Below are 20,097 nucleotides of genomic sequence, written 5' to 3'. Positions count from 1 at the left end.
CCTCTAAAAGATCAAGAACATACTTCATTTCACACACACACACACACACACGTATATCTATCTATCTATCTATATATATGCCTTCTTGTGACCTTGCAACTTCAATTCTAAGGAAGTACCTTAGATGACATAGATCTTTAATATCAAATTCAGATGTCAAGAACTCCTTCAATATTTTTATGTCTTCTGGATCATTCCCTTCAATTACCATATCATCCACATAGACTATGAGAGCTGTAAGCATATTACCTTGTTTCCTTATGAACAAGGTATGATCTGCACCACTTTGAGTGTATCCCACTTTCTTCATGGCCCCACAAAGCTTCTCAAACCAAGCACGAGGAGATTGCTTAAGCCCGTATAATGCTTTCCTTATCTTGCATACCTTCCCATGAAAGTCATAGCCAAGTGGAGGATTCATAAATACCTCCTTATGCAGATTACCATTCAGGAAAACATTTTTCACATCCAATTAATGTAGTTCCCAAGAAAAATTTGCAAGTAATGATAATAGAACCCGAATTGTATTAAGCCTTGCAACTGGAGCAAACATCTTCTTGTAGTCAATCCCCTCCTGAGTGAACCCTTTTGCCACCAGCCTGGCCTTATATCTTTCAATGGAGTCATCCTCCTTATGCGCTTCATAGTGAACACCCACTTACACTCCACAATACTCTTCCCTTCTAATAGATCCACTAATTCACAAGTCTTGGCTTTAATTAAGGCTTTTATTTTCTCATTCATTGCCCCTCTCCATCTTGGGTCAAACAATATCTCTGAGTACCCAGTAGGAACATGGGCAAAATAAAGAGCAAACACAAATGAATAATAACTAGGAGATAAACATGAATAATAAGCATATTTAGCAATGGAATGTCAAGTAGTACAAGAACAGATAGGCTTACGAAAAGCAATGGGAAGATCCAAGTCAGAAATAGGAGTGATAGCATTAGTGATAGAGTTACCGGGATCCATTGAGACAAATTGATCTGAGTCCGGTTGGTTGTTGCCACAAGTTGGAGGATCTCTTTTTCCTTTTCCTGTAGAAAATTTTCATATTTCTCTATTGTCTATTAATGGCATTAGTCCCATCCTCAACATCTGGAGTAGTAATAGGTTTAATAGGGGTTTCAGTAGATTCACCTGGACAGCTAGAACTAGGAGGATAAGGAGGAGAAGATGGAAGACCCGAAGCTGAAAGTGGCACAAAGAAGAAAGGAGAGGAAGTATCATCTTCCATTTTACTAGTCTCTCATTGAAGAGGATTCCTAGAGGAGCGAAAATAAGGCTGAGACTCGGAAAACACCACATCCTTGGTGACATACTTTTTCTTGGTAATTTGATCATAACACTTGTAACCTTTTTGTGTGGGAGAGTACCCTAGGAAGACCCCCTTATAGCCTCAGGGTCCAACTTTTTCTTCTTAGGATTCTTGACATGTTGAAGCACACAACCAAAGACTCTAGGAGGAAGAGAGAAATCTGGGAGGTTAGGACAAATGATAGAAAATGGAGTTCTCATACCCAACACCTAGATGGCATTCGATTTATCATATACGATGCAATATGGACTGCTCAAGACCAATAGTTTTTGGGAACCTTGTGCTGAAACAGTAGGGATCGAGCAGTCTCCAATAAGTCTATTCTTGCACTCAACAACCTCATTCTATTGAGGGGTACTAGCATAAGATGATTGATACAAAATACCCGCATCCTCCATGAACAGATTCAAAGAGCTTTCAAAATACTCAACAACATTGTCTGAGCGAAACTACTTTTTTTTTTTTTTTGCCAAACTGAGTTTTAATCATTTTGTAAAATACCATGGTTATCTGTGGAACTTCATCATGCCCTTTTAACAAGTAGATCTATGTGCATCGTGAATAGTGATCAATAAAGCTAATAAAATAACGAAACCATCTATAGAAACAAGAGATGAATGGCCTCACACATTAGAATGAACTAAATCAAAAGGAGTTTTAATTTCATTACTAGAAATTAGATAAAGAGCTCTATATTGTTTTGACAACTAACACACTTCACAAACCAAACTCTAACTTGAAACACACTTAAAGAACTCAGGAAACAATCCTTGCATTGAAGAAAAAAACAAATGACCTAGCCTAACATGCCATAAATGTAACCTAGCTACTGACTCCTCATTATCCTGACCACTAACAGTAGATGACAAGGATGAATTGATGTCCGCATCAAAATAATAGAGACCTGCAGACTCATGACCACTCCCAATCATTCTCTTCGTCAATCTGTCCTGAAAAATACAATGAGTAGGAAAGAATGCTATTCTATAGTTTAAGTTTTATGTAAACTTAGAAACAGATAATAGGTTTGAAGTAAGATTAGGAACATGCAGAACAAATTTAAGAGAGAGATCCTTGCCTAAGTTAACCTCCCCCTTTCCAGAAATGGTAGAGAGGGAGCCATCAACAACTCTCATCTAATCTTGGCCAAACATCAAATGATAAGAAGAAAATAAAGAAGACATGTGTGTCATATGGTCAGTAGCACCAAAATCAATAATCCAAGAGTTAAAAACTATAAGACCAGTCACACTATGAGTAGAGACAATACTTGATTTGGCAAGAGAGATGGGTGCAAGTGGATTGTTCCTCAACCGAGCCATGGCTCAGGATTTCTACCTCATCAGCTGTGAAATCAAAAAATGACCTTTAGGTGTGTGAACTAGTGGTCTGTCCCGTTGGAGGAGGTGCAACTGTGGGTGTGTTCTTTGGGCTTTCAACATTGTTACTTATGACAACATTTCCACTTGTTGTTTGGCTCTTTTGAGGCTTCTTGTCCTTTCTTAATGCAACTGGTTTCAGATGAGGATAAAAAATCCAACAAGTCTCTTTCAGATGTCTGTCTCCTCCACAATGAGAGCACTTGAAGTGCCTCATGTCTAAACCCTTGCCCCCTTTTTGGCTTGAAGAAATCAATGCTAAATGCTCAATAGATTGCACTTGGGTGTCTACTTGCATCTCTTCCCTTCTAACCTCTTTGTTCCTTACAAGATAGTAAACATGATGTAAATCTTGAAGATCATCCTTTCCTAAAATTTGGGATCTTATATTTTCATATATCGGGTCTACGCCATCCAAGAACTCAAAAGCTCTGCCTTCTTCTATTTGTTTATCGTGCCTCCTTATCTCTTGCATTTTCCCAATCAAGTACAAGATGGTGGTCCAGTTCTTCCCATAGTTCTTCCAAGGTTGCAAAATAAGTTACAACAGACATATCCCCTTGCCTCAATGCAACAATATCTTGGGTTAGTCTATAAATTCTTGCATTGTTCTTCCACTGTCCGTAGGTTTTAGACACCTTCTCCCAAATCATAGAAGTTGTAGGGAAGTGTTGAATAGTCCTTTCTACCCTTGGAGTCATTGAAGAAAGAAGCTAGGACATAACAATAGCATTCTCCTTGCGCCAGGTTGAATATTCGACATCATTCTCTTTAGGTTCCTTCTTCTATCCATCTATATAACCCATAAGTTCCCAGGAAGTAATGAAAAGTTTAGCTAAAAGAGAGCATTCTCTAAAGTTGTATTCATCTAACAATACATTGGTGATTTGCAGGCTATGCAGATTTGGATTTTCCAGGTTTGAGGATCTTCCACCAGTCCTATTATCCTTAGAAGACACTTCTCTTGATATTGTGGACATGTTATACTTCTAATAGCAACCTACAACTGTAGTCTTAAAGAGAAAGACAAGGTTTAAGACCTGTTGGAGCTGTTATTGGGCTGAAAGCAGTCAATTACCCTGTTGAGATTTATTTTCTGTAACTTTTGAGTCCTTCCTACACCCATTGGATATTAGAAGAAGCTTTACAATTAGGAAAAATTTACCACTAAACTGAAAGCAACCCCTACAATCAAATCTGTAGCAGAGAACCTTCTGCAACTGGACTGGGAATACTCCCTATAATCAGGTTTGGACTAAGAGTAACTTCTGTAAACAAATCCACCACTTCCTGTAGTCAAACTTGGGTTGTAAACACTTTCTGTGATCTATTCTATAACTCCCAGACAGCAACTAGGACTATCCACTCAGTCCTCCTTCCTAGATATGCTCTACATAGATCTCTCTAGTAGTTGAATGGCTATTAACTGTTGCAGAACAACTAGCAGGGCATGAACAGGCTGGGAGAACTCTCTTTGGTCCCTACCCGCAAAGAGAAACCTAGACACAGACCTTTCTATAGTCTACAATCAACCATAGGGCTTCTTCATAGTAGCCAAGAAAAGGAGATGAAAAACGGATGGAAGAGAGAAGAAAAGGAGAAAGTAGTGTAACCAATTAGGCTGATTGGTGCTCTAATACCATGTCTACTGAAGTAGACAAGTAGAAGAGGAAGAAGAGAAGAGAAGAGGAGCAGAGAGATCAGTGAAAGGGCGACAATGTGATATTAGCTAGCCCTAGAAACTGATATATGTAATAACATTAAGAAATTACAACAAAATACTAGAACGCCCCTGATTAGGGGTGTAAACGGATCAAATTCGAATCGGATAAGGCAATATCTGAATTCGAATCCGATTAGAAAATCCAATATCAGAATTCGATTCGATATCCGACAAATATTGAAAATTAATATCCGAATTTGAATCTGATTAAATATTTGAATATTCGAATTGATTCGGGTTTGTTTAATTAATTATTTTAGATAATTAATAAATATATAAAACGAATATTTTATTGATATAAAAGTATATAAATATATAAATTATTATATAACTTAATAATTATATATATAAATTATATAAAATATTTTATATATTATATATAAGAATTAAATAATTGATAGAATTTAGATATTTATCGAATGTCGAATTCAAAATCGGATTTTTCGAATACCGTTGACACCCCTATCCCTGATAGTGATAGGACACCTAGACAATACAAAATATATCAAACTTAGGCCCAGTAACTAAAGGCCCATAACAGACTATAAAACTAAAACATAGACTGATAAATAAGCCCACCAACACTTAATCATTCGACCCAACACATAGTCAACAAAAACCTTCTTGAAACCTCCAATAGTGACTATTTTTCCTCTTAGATACCCCGTTATATTGATGAGTGTAAACATAAGAACTCTGATTAATGATACTAGATTCTTCCAAGAAGGAACTAAGGGAGTTCTCAAAATGTTTTCCCCATTTTACTCTCAAATTATGTCAAAATCATATGCATATCTTGTCTAAAGTGATTGTTTATATTGACCATTCTACATTGAAGTATTTACTTGCTAAAAAAGATGCAAAACCTAAGTTGTTAAGATGGATTTTATTGTTGCAAGAATTTAACCTAGAAATAAAAGACAAGAAAGGCATTGAAAACATGGTAGCAGATCACTTGTCTAAATTGGACAGGGAGTATGTGGAGAGTATGGATGAACACCCTTTGCATGATGAATTTCCTAATGAGAAACTATGCTTTGTACATGATAATAATGAACCGTGGTATATTGATTCTGCTTATTCTTGTAGGTAATGAATTACCCCCTGACATTTCATTTCATTAAAAGAAAAAAAAAATTATTTGATTTGAGGCATTATCTTTGGAAGGAACTGTATCTATACAAGATTTGTGCAGATGGCATGGTGAGAAGATGCATACCAAAGGAAGATGTGCGGAGTATACTTAGTTTTTGTTATGACAAAGAAGTGAGTGGACACCATGGGCCTTCCAAGACGGTGGCAAATGTTTTACAAAGTGAATTTTATTGGCCTACCTTATTCAAAGATGCTTATGCTTATGTAAGTTCTAGTGATCGATGCCAACGGATAGGTAATATATTAAGGAAAAATGAGATACCCCTAAACAATATTCTTATTTGTGATATTTTTTATGTTTGGGGCACTAATTTCATGGGTCTTTTTCCAAAATCCTTCAATAATGAATATATACTTGTTGCTGTTGATTATGTGAGTAAATGGGTAGAAGCAATTGCATGTCCCACGAATGATGCTAATGTTGTAATTAAATTCTTGAAAAAAAAATATTTTTACTAGATTTGGTACACCGAGATCTATCATTAGTGATGAAGGTAAATACTTTTGCAATAAACAGTTTGATAATTTATTAATTAAATATGGTGTTACCCATAATATTGCTACCTCCTATCATCCCCAAACTAGTGGGCAAATAGAAAATTTCAAATAGGAAATTGAAAAGTATTTTAGAAAAGACTGTGAGTTTGTCTAAGAATGATTGGTCAATGAAATTGGATGATGCACTTTGGGCTTATAGGATAGCTTTCAGAACACCTATTGGAATGTCTTCTTATACGTTGGTGTTTGGTAAGACTTATCACCTTCCTGTTGAATTAGAGCATAAAGCATATTGGGCCATGTAACTGCTTAACTTTGATTTGCAAGTTGCAAGTGAACAAAGAAAGATTCAATTGAATGAACTTGAAGAATGGTGGCACCAAGCTTATGAGAATTCTAGAATTTATAAAGAAAGAACCAAGGCATGACATGATGCATACATTAAAAAGGAGTTCACAGTTGGAAACAGTTCTTTATAATTTTAGATTGAAGCTTTTCTCTGACAAACTAAGGTCAAGATGGAGTGGTCCATACATAGTGACTAAAGTTTTTCCTTATGGTGCAATTGAAGTATGTAATGAAACTAAGGGGACTTTCAAAGTCAATGGGCAAAGATTGAAGCCTTACATTGATGGTGGACATAATTCTTTTTTCAAATCCACCATTCACTTGAAGGATCCATGAAAATGGAAACAGAGTCAAGCTAACGACTATAAATTAGAACTATATTTTATATTTATGCACTTTATAATTTCTAGTTGTTTCATGTTTCTTTATTTTCTTTTAAGTTTTATTTTAATTTTTGCTTTCTCTTGCTATTGCCGTTTTTCTTTCCTTTTGATTGATGAAAGGTAGGTTATGATTTTGAAGTCTATGGATAGGAAATTTCAGCATGTGCAACCGAAACCAAGACCAACTCAAAAGGAAGTTTCTTTCTCTTCTTTTTGCTCTTTAACTTACTTAACATTGATGACAATGTTACATTTAAGTTTGCGAAGAAGATTGCAATTTCATTATTAAAATTTTTGTGAATCCGAGAGCATGATATGATTGCACCAAAAATTTTTGAAATATGCATTAGCTTAAGTTTGTGATTGCTGAATTTTTCTTGATGACTAAAAGCCTATGATAAATTCTTGATTGAAACCGAATATGATTTAGAAAGAAAGATAAATGCTAATCTTGATGATTGATTGATTCTTGTGTTAATTCTTTTGTATCATGAATGATGAAATTCTTGAGCATATTACGCCATGATCTTGTGAATTGTGTGCAACTTAGTAAATGATTATGTGAGTTATATGGAACATTATGATCATTATGTGATATTCTAGAACTTGTTTGATTAGCTTTTGAGGCGAAATCCTAAACAACATATTACTTTAGAGATGATTTAGGCCATCTTTGGATTGTTTGAGCCTTTTAAAGCCAACATTGATATATTTCAATCATTAGTTACCCTTTTGAGCCTTTTCAAAAGAATGGCATATGCAAAGCATATGATTAGTTACCATTAGAATTCTTTTCTTTAACACTCATTGTACTTAACCTGTCAAACCCAAAAAACCATGATCTACCCCTTCAAGAGAGCTTAATTCTGCACAATGATGTTGATGAATGAAAGAAAGGAAGATGAAAAAAAAAAGTGTTGAAAAGGAAAGATAGAAAAGAGGCTTCAAAAATATATCATAAGCCTAAAATTATTTTCTGAAAAGTTTATTCACTGCCCAAAAAAATCAAAAGAAATAAATTTGGGGGTTGTGATACATGTGAAAAGAAAAAAAGAAATATGGGGATATATGGAGAGTATATTTATATGTGCATATCCTTCAATGCTCTCTTGCTTTGTAATTCCTTATCCTTTCTTTGTTAGCCCCAACCTAGGCCTCACATTATAGGCTTAAGAAAGACCTATTGATCTAAAGTTTTATGATTTTCTATATTAGTAGAGAAGGACTATGAAAAACAAGTTTATGGAAGATCCAAAAATTTCAAGGATTAATTTCAAAGATCCATTGGTTTGCATAATTTGAACTACGGAGCATGCATGAAACTTGAAAATTGGCAAAATACACACACTTCAATATTCATGATGAGATTTTGTTAGCATAAGATTTATGATAATTCTTGATTGGTATTTTGAATGCTTTCTAAGTCATATACCATATGCAATCTTTGAGGCATATACTTTTGAAAATCAAGATAGGTAAAGCATGATCAATTTATAAGCTTAAGTATGATTTTATTCATATTTTGCTCGAGGACAATCAAAAGCTAAGTTTGGGGATATTTGATAAGCCTATATTTATACATATTTTCATACTTTTAACTTGATGATTTTGGTAATAATGTTTTTTAGAATTAGCGTGGTATTACACTAATTATGATGAAATTGTCTTGCAATGTGATTTGGAGCTTAATTTTGAAATTTTAAGGAAGAATTGGATTTAATTGATCAAGACAATCATAGAGGAAAGTCCATGCAGCAATGGTGTTCCATGATGTGGCCATGAAGAAGAGAATCTATTGAAACTGGATTTGATATGCATGTACAAAAAAGGAAAATTTCCTATTTTGATATTGTTCCCGTATCTTGGGCATAACTTCCAACCTATAACTCTGATTGAGGTGATTCAAATGGCTAATTAAAGCTAAGAGATAGGGATGCAACTCTTGTGTTTACTGCACACCCTAGTTCCGTTGCCAACCAAGTGAAATTTGAACTACAAGTTTCGGGTCTGATAGTTGGTAGTGTAGAAAAAATAGGAATTCAACTTTGATCAAAACAAGGAGACCTAATTTGTGTTGAGTTAGGAGTTTGCATTGAGAGGTAGTGGAGGGGGGCTGAATTATAAAAAGGACCATGGACTCAATGCAAAGACACATTCTTAGAGAGAATTTGACAGAAGAGAAAAGAAGAAGCAATTTCAACATGCTAGAGAATGAGAGGAAGAAACCGAATCTAAGAGGGAGGAAAGCTTAATTGCTGCATTTGTCTTCTACCGTCAAAGGCTAAAGTTTTCTTGTTGTTCTACTCATTCCTTGATGTGTTTTTGCTGGGTTTCTTCTTTAAGATTCTTTAGTGTGTTGAATTTAATTATGTCTAGCTAAATTCTCTTAGTTAGGGTTTAGATGGATTTTGATTTTAGGATTATATACTTATTTGTTTAATTCAATTCAAGATCTTATTATTATTTGCATGAGGAATTTTTTATTACTGTGCTTAATGCTTTAAAAGAATTGACCAACCTTTTAATGATTCGATGGTTTATGCATGACTGACTAAAGGATTGCTATGAATTAGATCCCTAGGCAATAAAAATCGCATGTTAGACTATGATATCGAAAGACGATTAGCTCATGTGTGGGAATCAAGGAAGCTTAGTGAATCAAATCTCCTTCTAAGATTAGAGGATTCTGAAGAACTTAATGCTTATTTTTCCTTTTGACTACCACTTAGAAATTTGATGGTAGAATTGGATTAATAAAGGATTAACATGACTTGAGAAAGCTTACTAATTAATTTAGGGAAATCCACCATCACATGCAAATAACTTTAAAATACCTTAGGGTAATTTTGGTCTTGAGTTGGATTGAATAGGCAATTATATAACCTTGATTTAATGAATAGGCATTCATTCATTGATTTAGTTTTTATTAAGTTTTATATTTGCATTAATTCTTCTTAGTTTTTATTCACTCAATTAATTCACGAATTTAACTCATGTTAGTTTAAAATTGATTTGGTATTGTGATCTAGTCTCTGTGGGATCGACACTCATCTCATCATTATACACATTTGACTAAGGTACACTTGCCTGAATTAACTGTGCAAAAATTACACAACATAATGTACAAGTAGTTGATAATAATAACAAATAATAAATTCCTTTTGTAATGTATTTTTTATGGGTGTTGGATTGGAGATGTCTCAAACTAATCCAGGTTTTCTATTCTTTTGACTGATCACAATTAGGCTTTCTTTGAGTACCCATTCAGAACCCATAGAAGTATTTGTAGCAAATCTCAAATGCCAGTACTTGATGAAGGAAGATTTGGCCTGACCTCGCAATCACTCCACGTGACAAAAGCAAATAGCTCGGCACAACAGTGCACCCAGGGCGCAAGCACCAAAGGGAAGAAACCAACAGTCCGAACTCCCTTCGAGGAGCCTGAACTCCCTACGAGGAGCCCGACCTCCCTACGAGGAGCCCGACCTCCCTACTAAGAGCTCGAACTCCCTACGAGGAGCCCGACCTCCCTACGAGGAGCCCGAACTCTCCCTTGGGCCCCAAGCCACACAAGGCAGTGACCCAAAGTGGCCCGCCTCATGGCAGTTCGGGACACTCCCCTATCCGAACTCAAGACTTCACCTCGTTCGCCACTCCAGCACTTCGCCTCCGAGACGCCGAACTGAACAAGCGTACCATACCTGACACCGAGGAGGTCCGTATCCAAGGGCGGCGCGTCTGACTGACTTGGGATCTGACGCTTGACAGCCGTACTTCAACGGTCACCTACCACCGCCACCTGCCACCGTCATCGCCAGTCGTAGAGACGGCTCCGACAAAAGGGAGCAGTGGCGGTTCTGTCCAACAGAGGGGATGACACCCGAACTGCCAGGAGACCAGAGCTAATCGTACCCGACCTGACAAAAGCTTAGGAGTGAGTGCACGAGGTGGATATAAAAGGTTCCCTACCCCCAAGAACAAGGTATGCGAACTTTGCACCATCTGGTTTCATCTTGCCTAAGAATTCTAACTTGAGCTTCAGAGCATTCATACCGGGTTCCCCCCCGGAGCTTCCTCATCTTCTCTGTTTCAGGCTCCCTGTAGCTCCGGTTAGAGGCAAGGTCGTTGACAGCTAGGACTCAACCGGATTGCGCACCATCAGTACTCATTCAGGTTTTCTTTAAAGTTATGGAGCCTTTCCTTGTTGGGAAATAAAAAGTATTTGAACAAGTTTAGGTTCTCTTGTTGGGCTTTTATCGGCCCTATTGATGGTTATATGGTCACATTTTGGCGCAAAGTGAAGAGCTTGTTATAATGTCTCGTTCAATGTGTATATTGGATATTTGCATTTGTATCCATCTTAATAATCCAAACGCTTACATTTTTACATTTTGGATTGCATCCTATTTTGCCAAACTCCAAGAGTTCATTTTAAAAAGTATTTGTGTTTGCACTCCAACCAAACAGAGCCTTAGTTGCAAAGCACTAAAGAAGGGAGTAATCCATACACCCATAAGTGGCAATATGTTGATAGCTGAAGTGACTAACCGAATGATTTATTGTTTTGTCTTTTAGCAAATAAATTATTTTGTAGTCCTTTTCCCACATAAACGACATACTAGAGTATGTGCTATCTTTCTTAGTGTATGTTTGGATAACTGTGTGCATTTTTCAATAAACACTACCACATAGGTACCACTTCAGCATTTAACCCATCATGTTGATTCGTACACATAGAGACTCGTAAAAGTTGGTTTTGGTTTATGTGCACGTCCACTAATTGGGGAAACTTCATTTTAACGCTTCCTCCAATGGTTAGGCATTTATTCACTATTATGATGGTGCCTAGTGGCACCTAGTTGTCAATAAACGGTTTTGTTATTACTTTTCTCGATTTTGCAAACAAAGCAAGTACACACATTTAGTAAATAAACGAAAGTTATACCAAACATACTTAATATTTGTGTCATTTATAATCAGTTTTTTATTTTGGTAAAGTCATTTATGATCATTTAATAACTAAATTCACTGTCTTTGATGTAACTTCTTAAACTTAATTTGAGTTTTTACAAATGTATCATAATTTTTCACCATATCCATGTATATCCAAAGTGTATCTCAATATATCCCTTAATATTACTTCTTGGATGTTCCTTGCATTTCCAATAATTTGAACCTTAGGCTGTATTTGGTTGCAATACAAATAAATTTACATTGATGCAAAACTATGACAGTGCAAATGATTTTAGTGTAAATTTAAAATTCTGGCCTATCTTTATTTCAAAATTTAGCTTATTTTGTTTGATTGTAGTACAGATGAAATAAATTAAAACATGAAACAGAACAAAGTAAAACCCAAAACAAAATTAAACTAGAATTTGTACACTCTCATGCATTTGTACTAATGCAAATAAAATTGCACAGCAACCAAACATAGCCTTAGTATAGGTTCTTTCACTTTTTCAATGGCAACAAAAGTTGATCAATGTGAAGTAATTGGGCTGAACGAAATTTATTTTTTCAAATTCAAATTTAGTTGGATTCACCCTTATATGATCAGATTTTGTTCAACTTAAATATTTATGCTTACATGTAGTTAAAATTTATGTTGTATCTATTAGTAAATTTGGTTTAGATGTTATGTTTTTACTGAAGTCATACGTTCAAGTTTAACACAAATTATTTTCAATTTAGTTCATTTAATTAGTAATATATAATATTTTGATAATTCTTAATTTAATTTATTAATACTAATTAATATCATCCGATTGCAATTCCAAATTCAATCCAAGTTGGATATAAATCATACATATAAGATTGGATTCAAATTTGAAAATTTAACAAATCAAATTATCCCATTTAATTGGATCAGCTTGCAGAGTAGAAGCAATGGTACAAAAAAGGTTAATTTTCAATGTTAGTAAACTGAAGTTATTTTCAGAAAGCAATAAGAAAATTCTCATATAGGTGCTGAAAAAGAATTTGGCCTACTGCCCCAATGAACTCTTGTCCTCTTAATAGTAGGGGTGTTCACGGGTCGGGTTGGGTTGGTTTATTGGGGTTTTCCCAACCGACCCGACCTGGTCGGGTTACTTGAGGTGGAAACCAAAACCGACCCATTGATAGGCCAAACCAGCCTGGTCGGTTTGGGTCGGTTTCGGTTTTGCTCCTGTACAAAAGGACACCTAATTGAATTCTAATTGTAATTGCCTAATGGGTTGCCTATTTGGTGTAAAAGACTATAGAAAGTTAGAAACTATGATAGATTGCCTATTCTAATTATAATTGCCTAATGGGCCTTCTAGTTCTAGTAGATATTAGTTATAATTAAGTAGGAAACTACTCAAACTAGGAACTACCGAACTAGTAGAAGACTAGTTTGGTTCGGGTCGGATTGGTTTCGGTTTTCACACAAGAAAACCAAAACCAACCCGATATATCGGTTTATATATTTGCCCAACCCGAAACTGACCGGTACTGATGAAAACCCGACCGACTCGGGTTAAGTCGGTCCAGGTTGATCGGTTTGGTCGGGTTGGGCATTCTTATGAACAGCCCTACTTAATAGATCAATAATAAGAAAATTCTCACATTGGTTTCTTTTTTTTCTCCATTAAGCCCCATTCATTTTTAGGAAAGTGTTGAGTTGAAACGTTTTGCAAGTTTAGATACATTTAGAAGTTCGGGGACCAAAGTGACACTAGGCCCAAAATACAGGGTGCTAATCTGAAATTTTTCCTAAATTAAAATACACTTACCTAGATAAGTAAAGTTACTTGTGCGCTTGATTCTAAGATAAATTATATAATAACTCTTTTATCCATAAAAAAATATTGTTTGAATGGACAAAATTATCCCAACATGTCTTATCAATTTTTCCCCTAGGTGGAGATAGGTATCACTAAACTAGGATGGCTATTTTTCCATAGTTCCTACATGAACGTGAAAAACAAATATGGGAAAAGCAATCAATTGGAACCACGATCCCATTGACCGGTTTCCCCCTTCAACTGTATTTGGATGCGGTGTAAATCAAGAACCGATGTAAATTTTACATTGGATCACTTTTGTACATGTTTGGTAAAAAAGTGTAATCACTATCGACGTAAAACTACACTCCGATTCAGTTTTGTGAGCGTTTGGATGGAATGTAGTTTTACGTTGATGATAGATGTAAAACCTCATCACATTTAAAGTTTTACATCAATAATCGATGTAAAAACTACATCAATTTTATCGATGTAAAAACTACATCAATTTTATCGATGTAAAATTTAAACAACTTTTTACATCAATTTCAAAATACAACGGTCATATATATTTAAGGCTCAATGTAAAACATCATCAGTGTATTTTTAATGTAACATTTTACACCTCTTCCAAACGCAGCCTTCAGAATCCAAAAAACAAAAATGGGACAAGTCTGCATAAAGTGTTGCTTCTTCGAAATCAGGTGGGTTGATAATAAGAGCAGCTATGCATTAGTTTCCCTCAAAACACCGAGATGTTTGAGAGTTTAGATTTCGCATCATCATCGTCCAGTCTAAAGACCATGGATACAAGGTAGATAAAGTATAATTCCAAACACAAGTTCAATACCAAGTGTAAGAGAACAATTGCAATAAACAATATTTACAGGTCAACTAAGTGATGAATCCATAAGATGCAGAATGATGCAAATATGTTCATGATAAATAAATAAAAAATGCAATAATTGAGCCCAAGTAAAACTATACTTAAGTAGAGTAATAGCATTGCAAGTCTTCTTTCTATTCATATTTTGTTTTTCTATCTAGATTCTTCACACCGCTGCCCTTCCATTTGCATTGTAGTCAGTTGCAAGGACCTGACCATATTCACCTTTAGGATCTTCTTCTTCAAGGTAATCAGCTCTGGCATTCAGTGTCAGCATTTGGCAAATCAACCAGAAGAGGGAAGCATCAAGGGCCAGAAAAGCAGCACCACCAAAAAGACCAGTTTTGGCTGTGGGGCAACCTGTCTCTAGGTTGTGATGCACGTTCCGGGCAAGGTGAAGGCCTTCAGTGATTGAAGCCCACATCATCATCCCTTCTGCTAAAACAGACACTCCACTGGTTTCACCAGTGAATAAAATAAATACTTCAGAAACAATAAAAACTATAAACAAATTAATACGCATTGTTCCATACATTTAACACAGTTAATGCCTGGGGCATTTTATCATCAACATCTAAGTGGATCGTCCTTCATCTTTGTCAAATCATCATGCTTTGCTATTAGATCCACAGTTCTGGTAGGTACAGTGAACCTGGGTCATGTGCAAACCTTGGTTCTGGATAAAGTGGACATGGGTTGACAGGTACATGTTCAGGGTAGTTTTCTTTATGTTATACCTTCTAACAGGAGAAAGAGAGGGGATACATGTATACAGTTGAATTCCCTGTGCCGTAAAAACCAGATGGTAAGGAGACAATTAGCACAAGTAGTTATATCCTACTGGAAGAAATTTTGACAAAACTTCAAAAGTAGTTGGTTTGGTTAATTGTTCCAATCTATGCAAGGTTTCCACTTACTTTTTATAAAATGAAGAAACTGGATTTGTGGACATTGTCAATCACACTGTTCTGAATACTACATAATGCTCCAGAAACTCAAAAAAATCAACCTAGGCTATAAATTATCAAAAGGGAAACAGTTGTTTAATGTAGATTATATTTAATCGCCCACAAGTTCACAAGCAATTAATTGCAAATATGAAATTTTCTATAGTAAGTATAGGAGAAAGGACAAAAAAGGATAGGTATAATAAAATAGAAAGATGATGTTTCAAACGCTCAATAAATAAACAGAAATTTATCAATGAGATCCAGGAGAATAAACTTACATTGCAATTGTAAAGAAGACAACCAAGGAAGAGCTTCGAAACAAAGCCTCCGTTGGAACAGATTTCCCTTTGTAGGGGTAAAACACAGAGACTAATCCAAGACAAGTGCATAGAAAGAGAGCAACAACAGATAAGCTTCCCAAGGCCACAGTTGGGTCAGATGGATATTTGCAAATAACAACATCTTTCCCCGGGATTGCAATTCCAGATGCAGGCTGGCAAGAAACAAGAAAGAGTTACGAGTTAAGAAGTTAGAAAGCACAAACAGACAACGATAGCAGTTGCAGACAACAAAATTATAAAACCTCTGGAAATTTTATACTCAAGCTCATAAAAACTAACAGACTCAAAACCCTGAAAAATGAAGTAGATTTGATTGTATTTATTTACCAAAAAAATCTCTGGAATTTTTACCAAAAAAAAGAAGAATGTACTTAAGGTATTATTCAGCAAATATGATTTGATTGTATTTATTTACAAGCATGGATTTCTTTGACTAATAAAAGAAGGAAAAGAAAATTAGGAAGATCTTTCTATGTTGCCCTAATTTTATGTACTGACAATTCTTGCTAAATTCTTGGGCCATTAAAGAAAGATAAAGCAAAGACTTGCAAAATGTTCTTAAACAGTAAGCATATAATGGAGTAATATGAATGTCCTTAATGCTCCTTTTTTTTCAAAGAAGATAACTAAAAGATTATATTAAAGATAAAAAAAAACAAAGTACATGAGACAATCTATATCAGCAAAGAGGGGATCTGGCTCAGATACTACACCGCCAAATAATTTTCAATATACATAGAATATTTGTGGACACCCATTTTTTCTAGTTCATCAGCCAATGAACTTGATTCCCTAGTAATCATAATACACAGCAATAATACTTTGACTCCCAGCTTATAGAGGATTGAAGATTTTAAGCCTATATACCAGACAATCTTTGCTGGTAGCCCAGGCAAACAAGTGGATATCTTATGGACATCCCTATTTGTCTAAGTTTTACATATGTTGGCAAATTTAGATGCCCAGAAACCTAATATGCTTCCAAATAGAAAGCTAAACACAGAATGCACCTTCGAGCACTAGGCAAAGATGTTGGGTACCTAGTACCAGCAATAATGAAGAAACCAAAATTCCTTATTTTATCCTTTCAATCCCAACTCATAAGGATGGTTCAAGCTTGACACTGACGATACAGCTGTACTTTCAGATATAAGAGAACCTGCTGGTGGAATCGTGCAAAATCATCAAGTATATTAGATAAGCAAGTAGAGGAAAAAGTTTGGAGGTGTCCAAGTGCAGTGGCCTTTGCCTAGTTCATGTATTGGAATGCACCCCAATATGGTAGCACACTATATAGCCAGATCTGCTTGCAAAGGTGCAGAGGATAGAATTTTGATCAGGCATCCCTCCCCATTAAATAAGGCACCTAGTTTTCAAAGAGCCTTGTATAGAAATATATCGAGCTATCGACTGTAACAAAAAAAAATGAAAATGAAATAATGAAATAATGAAATAAAAAAGAAAACAAACACCACATGTAAAGATCAATACAGAAATTTCTGTTTCCCCTCTAATTTTAATACTTTTCAATATTCAAAATTGTTTTCGTGGACGTTTCCCAATTCTAAATATTATACTTTTGGGCTTGCAAATCTGAGACTATCAACAAATTTTACATTTTTTCTTGCATCTATCAACTTTGGTCTACTACTTAAAGATTTAAAGGATGATCAAATCCGCCATAGATAACAGAAAGCAGTAGAATTAAAAGTGCAAAGTAATAAATGAAAAAAAAATACTGTATTTATAGGTATTCACTCCATTCTACTTGATATCTAAACTTTGAAAGGAAAAAAAAAAAAACCTTTTTATTCTCTGCAATTATTCCAAGTATGAAGGAGAGCACGCCAAGGGCCGCCACAGTAAGAGAAACATGTGCAGTCCGAATTGCCATTCTCCAGCGAAAAGTGCACAGAATTCAAAATCTCGGCACAGAACAATCTGCAGCCAAGAACATCATAAACTGGCAGATCAGGAAAAAAAAAGGTAGATAAAGCATCAAACACTAAAAAGAAAGAAAAAAAACTGCAAAAGATGACGCATATATTTGTTTTAAGATCAAGAGTCAAGACAACAGTCTCCCTAAGAAATCATTCACATCAAACGACAGAACTCAGCAACAAAGTGATCTCTTCCAAAACTTAGACGAGGAGACAGAAAAACAAGCAGGGAAGAGTTAAAGAAATATCCTTCAACATAATAAAAATAAGCAGAAATTCAACGGAGAAAATAGATTTCTTCTTCTTCATCTTGTTGCTTGTTTTGTAAAATCAGAATACATGACAAATTGATAATAAATCAATAATAAAAAGAAATGAATAAAAAGAGAAGAGGTCTTACTCTTGACTCTTGAGTCTTACCCGTGAGGAGATAGATACGAAGGAATCTGAATACACAATGGCTTTGGCTCACACCTCACAGTGATCAAGACTGAATGGTAGACTTGCGAGCGGAGCGATATTTATGGAGAAGACCGACGAAGAATGGAGGAATCTTTATTTTAGGGTTTATTTTATTAACAAAAGAAGTCAAACTCGAATAAAATTTGGACTCACGTTTTTAACAGAATCTTCGTTCTTGTTCAGAATTAGAGCACTGATTGAATGATGAGGAGTGAAGAGATCCTCATCGTACGATTACGATCTGGACCCACTTTTTGTATGGTAGTAATGTAGTATCTTTTTAACACCGTTCGATTAAAGGAATATTTTATAGTGGGGCAGGGGCACATTCAGTAAATACTAAAAACGTGAAACTATCAAACTAGATAGAGGCGGTGTCCGTGTCAAAGACCTACCGAGATCACGAGTTTTGTCAAGGTCCCATACTTTCTTTTTTTTCCTCTCATCAGTAGGGATGTAAGAGTATAGGATCCGGATCGGATTTAGAACAATGGCGTCCAAATTTGACCCGAAATCCAATAGGATTTGAAGATATCGGATTCAAACTCAAATTCTAACGGATTTGGATCGAAGTTATATTTATTCTTTTTAATACATAAAATTAAAAAATTTAATATAAATATAATATACAAAATTTCTTATATATAATTTCATATGCAATATAATATATTAAGTTATATTTTATAATTTCAAATATAATTATATAAATTTTATATATTAAAATCAATAAATATTATAATGTAACTGAATTCGGATTTTAATTAGATAGGACGAGTCGAATTAGATATAGATTATAAAATCCAAATCCAAATCCGATTAATTAGATATGGGAAATTGTCTAAAACTCACCATAAGTTTTCAGCATTTCTCTTAAAACCCACCACAACTTTTCAAAATGTCTAAAACTCTAACTTGACGTTAAAGAGACTAACGGGTGTTGATATATTACCATTTTAACCTTCATAGAGAAATACAAAATATATACAAAATAAATTATATTACCATTTTAATATTTAGACGTGAAAAAAGGAAAATGTTCAAAAAAATATTTTCAAATATAAAATACATAAAAACATAGAAATTACAAAAAATATAAAAAATTATAGAAATTGCAAACAAAATAAAAATTATTTTCAAATTATATAAACTATATAAATTGAAAAAAAAATCAAAAAATAAAAAGTGTAGAAAAACACCAAAAATTATAGGAAAACACAGAAATTGTAAATAAATAACAAAAATACAGGAAAATTTATAGATTGTAGAAAATAGAAAAATGTAAAAAAAAGAAACAGAAATTGAAAAACATTGGAAATTATAGCAAAACACTAAAAATGCAAAAAAAAAACAAGAAAATTGAAAACTGAAAAAGACCATTTTTTCTCTAACTCATCATTCAACGGTAATTTGGTCATGAAATTTGTTATTTATACTGACATTGACACCTCTGTTAAGAAGCATTAACGGTGCACTAACGGAATGTGAGTTTTAGAAAATAAAAACTTACCGACATAGTGAGTTTTAGACATTTTGAAAAGTTGTGGTGAATTTAAGAGAAATATTGAAAACTCATGATGAGTTTTAGACAGTTTCCCATTAGATATAGATTGTAAAATCCAAATCCAATCTAATCTGATTATGTAAACACATCATCTGCATCCTAAATAATCAAACCAGATGTTCTTGATTGGAATTTGGTAAAAATCTGAAAAGTAAAAAAGAAAAAAAAAAGATTTCCATGAGCCAAAAAATTGACTTCCTGATGAAGCCATGGTAGGTAGCTTATCAAAAGCCAGTGCTCAACCACTAGAGAAGCCCTCCTACACTAGTATTCAAAATTTTAGGAGGAACTTTGACAAATCAATAGGAATAGGAGTGCAACTTGGACATGCTTGAGTTGGGCTTTTGTCAAAGTTTGAATGAATCCGGCCCAAAAAGGCCCAAAAAACAATGTAATATGTC

At 34.7% G+C, this 20,097-nt stretch overlaps 1 protein-coding gene across 2 annotated transcripts; it reads right to left on the bottom strand.

Moving 5' to 3' along the window:
* Window positions 1-14,375: 14,375 nt before the first annotated feature.
* On the bottom strand, window positions 14,376-18,253 carry LOC104612652 (keratin-associated protein (DUF1218)). 2 transcript variants are annotated; one of them, XM_010280168.3, is made up of 4 exons: window positions 18,094-18,253; window positions 17,538-17,674; window positions 15,671-15,885; window positions 14,376-14,897 (listed from the first exon to the last, which is right to left on the bottom strand). In XM_010280168.3, exons 2-4 carry the CDS (start codon window positions 17,625-17,627, stop codon window positions 14,609-14,611), a joined length of 594 nt encoding a protein of 197 aa, XP_010278470.1. In that variant the 5' UTR covers window positions 17,628-17,674; window positions 18,094-18,253; the 3' UTR covers window positions 14,376-14,608. The 2 variants fall into 2 exon arrangements, with proteins under 2 accessions (XP_010278470.1, XP_010278471.1); XM_010280169.3 differs by having other exon boundaries at window positions 18,074-18,248.
* Window positions 18,254-20,097: the final 1,844 nt, after the last annotated feature.

The sequence above is a fragment of the Nelumbo nucifera genome, chromosome 8 (genome assembly GCF_055504915.1).
Source record: "Nelumbo nucifera cultivar China Antique chromosome 8, China Antique-T2T, whole genome shotgun sequence".
NCBI lineage: Eukaryota > Viridiplantae > Streptophyta > Magnoliopsida > Proteales > Nelumbonaceae > Nelumbo > Nelumbo nucifera.
The sequence above is the reverse complement of the archived record's forward strand: the minus strand, read 5'-3'. Positions and strand labels throughout refer to the sequence as shown.

Coding starts and splice junctions, on each gene's coding strand:
- LOC104612652 (XM_010280168.3), bottom strand. CDS start 17,627: ATGGCAATTCGGACTGCACATGTTTCTCTTACTGTGGCGGCCCTTGGC. Junction 15,886..17,537: donor TAATTGCAGAGAATAAAAAG/GTTTTTTTTTTT, acceptor GTTTCTTGCCAG/CCTGCATCTGGAATTGCAAT. Junction 14,898..15,670: donor GTCTTCTTTACAATTGCAAT/GTAAGTTTATTC, acceptor TGGTGAAACCAG/TGGAGTGTCTGTTTTAGCAG.